Raw genomic sequence first — 933 nt, forward strand, 5'->3', positions numbered from 1 at the left:
CTGTTTGTGTCACTATTTATACCATCTAAACATAAAACAAGTGCTTGTAGGAGGTCCACTAAAATTTCAAAAGCATCATGCCTGCCTGTCCACTGAGAATGGCAAATTTCCTTGAGTTCTTTACCCTTTTCCTCATTGTTCTGAAAGAGGACAGAAATGACATTGTCAAGCTCTAAAAGCAGTTGTGGAGATCGATGGAAGAAAGAACAGACTTCCTCAATGGTTCCTAATGCAACAGATACTCCCACAACAGGCACGGATTTTGCCAACCACATATTTAAGGCACAGGAAGAGCAAAGTGTGTAGACAGCTTGGGGATATTTCTCTAAAAGCCTAGAAGCAACAACTTTCATTTTGGAAGAAAATCCACTGGACACAATGTAAGCCTGGCCACGACAGTACTCCATGTTCAGTCCCCACTTCTCAGTTATCGTGGTGTGAAACTTCACAGCCAAAATTTCTGCATCGGCTTCGTAAGGCAGGAAGCCCACAAATTCCTCTCTCAGGTTATGAGACTCGTCGACAAACCTCACCAGCACGGGCAAGTGCTCTTCCCCCGCTATGTCCACTACGTCGTCAGTGATGATGGAGAAGAAGTGGGAGTCTCTCACTTCCCTGAGGGTTTCCTCCCGAATGCAGCTCTCGCAGATCTCTAGCATCTGCTTCTGCTGTGTTTTCGAGCAGAACAACGTGTTAACTGCTGTTGTCTCAAAGCGCTTTCTCAGAACCTCTTCGCCAGAATTGATCCGGCACTCCAGCAGTGCTTGGAAGTTATCAGGAGTAAAGAGTCCCTCTGGGAGCCCATCAGTTTCATGCCCATCCAGAGGGATGTTTTGTTTTCCCATAAGAATCAAAATTTCAAATAAAGATTTTAAGTATTCTTTGTTTTCTTTCTCTTCAAGGGTCAAAGGTAAAATGTCTTCATCCTGTTCT

The 933-nt window shown here is 44.4% G+C and overlaps 1 protein-coding gene across 1 annotated transcript; it reads right to left on the minus strand.

Moving 5' to 3' along the window:
• Window positions 1–5: 5 nt before the first annotated feature.
• LOC115284715 (52 kDa repressor of the inhibitor of the protein kinase-like) lies at window positions 6–927 on the minus strand (the record flags this gene model as incomplete). Its single annotated transcript, XM_029931212.1, has 1 exon — window positions 6–927. A coding segment is annotated over exon 1 (840 nt), but the record flags the coding sequence as incomplete, so codon positions are not given.
• Window positions 928–933: the final 6 nt, after the last annotated feature.

This window comes from Suricata suricatta, unplaced genomic scaffold (genome assembly GCF_006229205.1).
Source record: "Suricata suricatta isolate VVHF042 unplaced genomic scaffold, meerkat_22Aug2017_6uvM2_HiC HiC_scaffold_16687, whole genome shotgun sequence".
NCBI classification, from domain to species: domain Eukaryota; kingdom Metazoa; phylum Chordata; class Mammalia; order Carnivora; family Herpestidae; genus Suricata; species Suricata suricatta.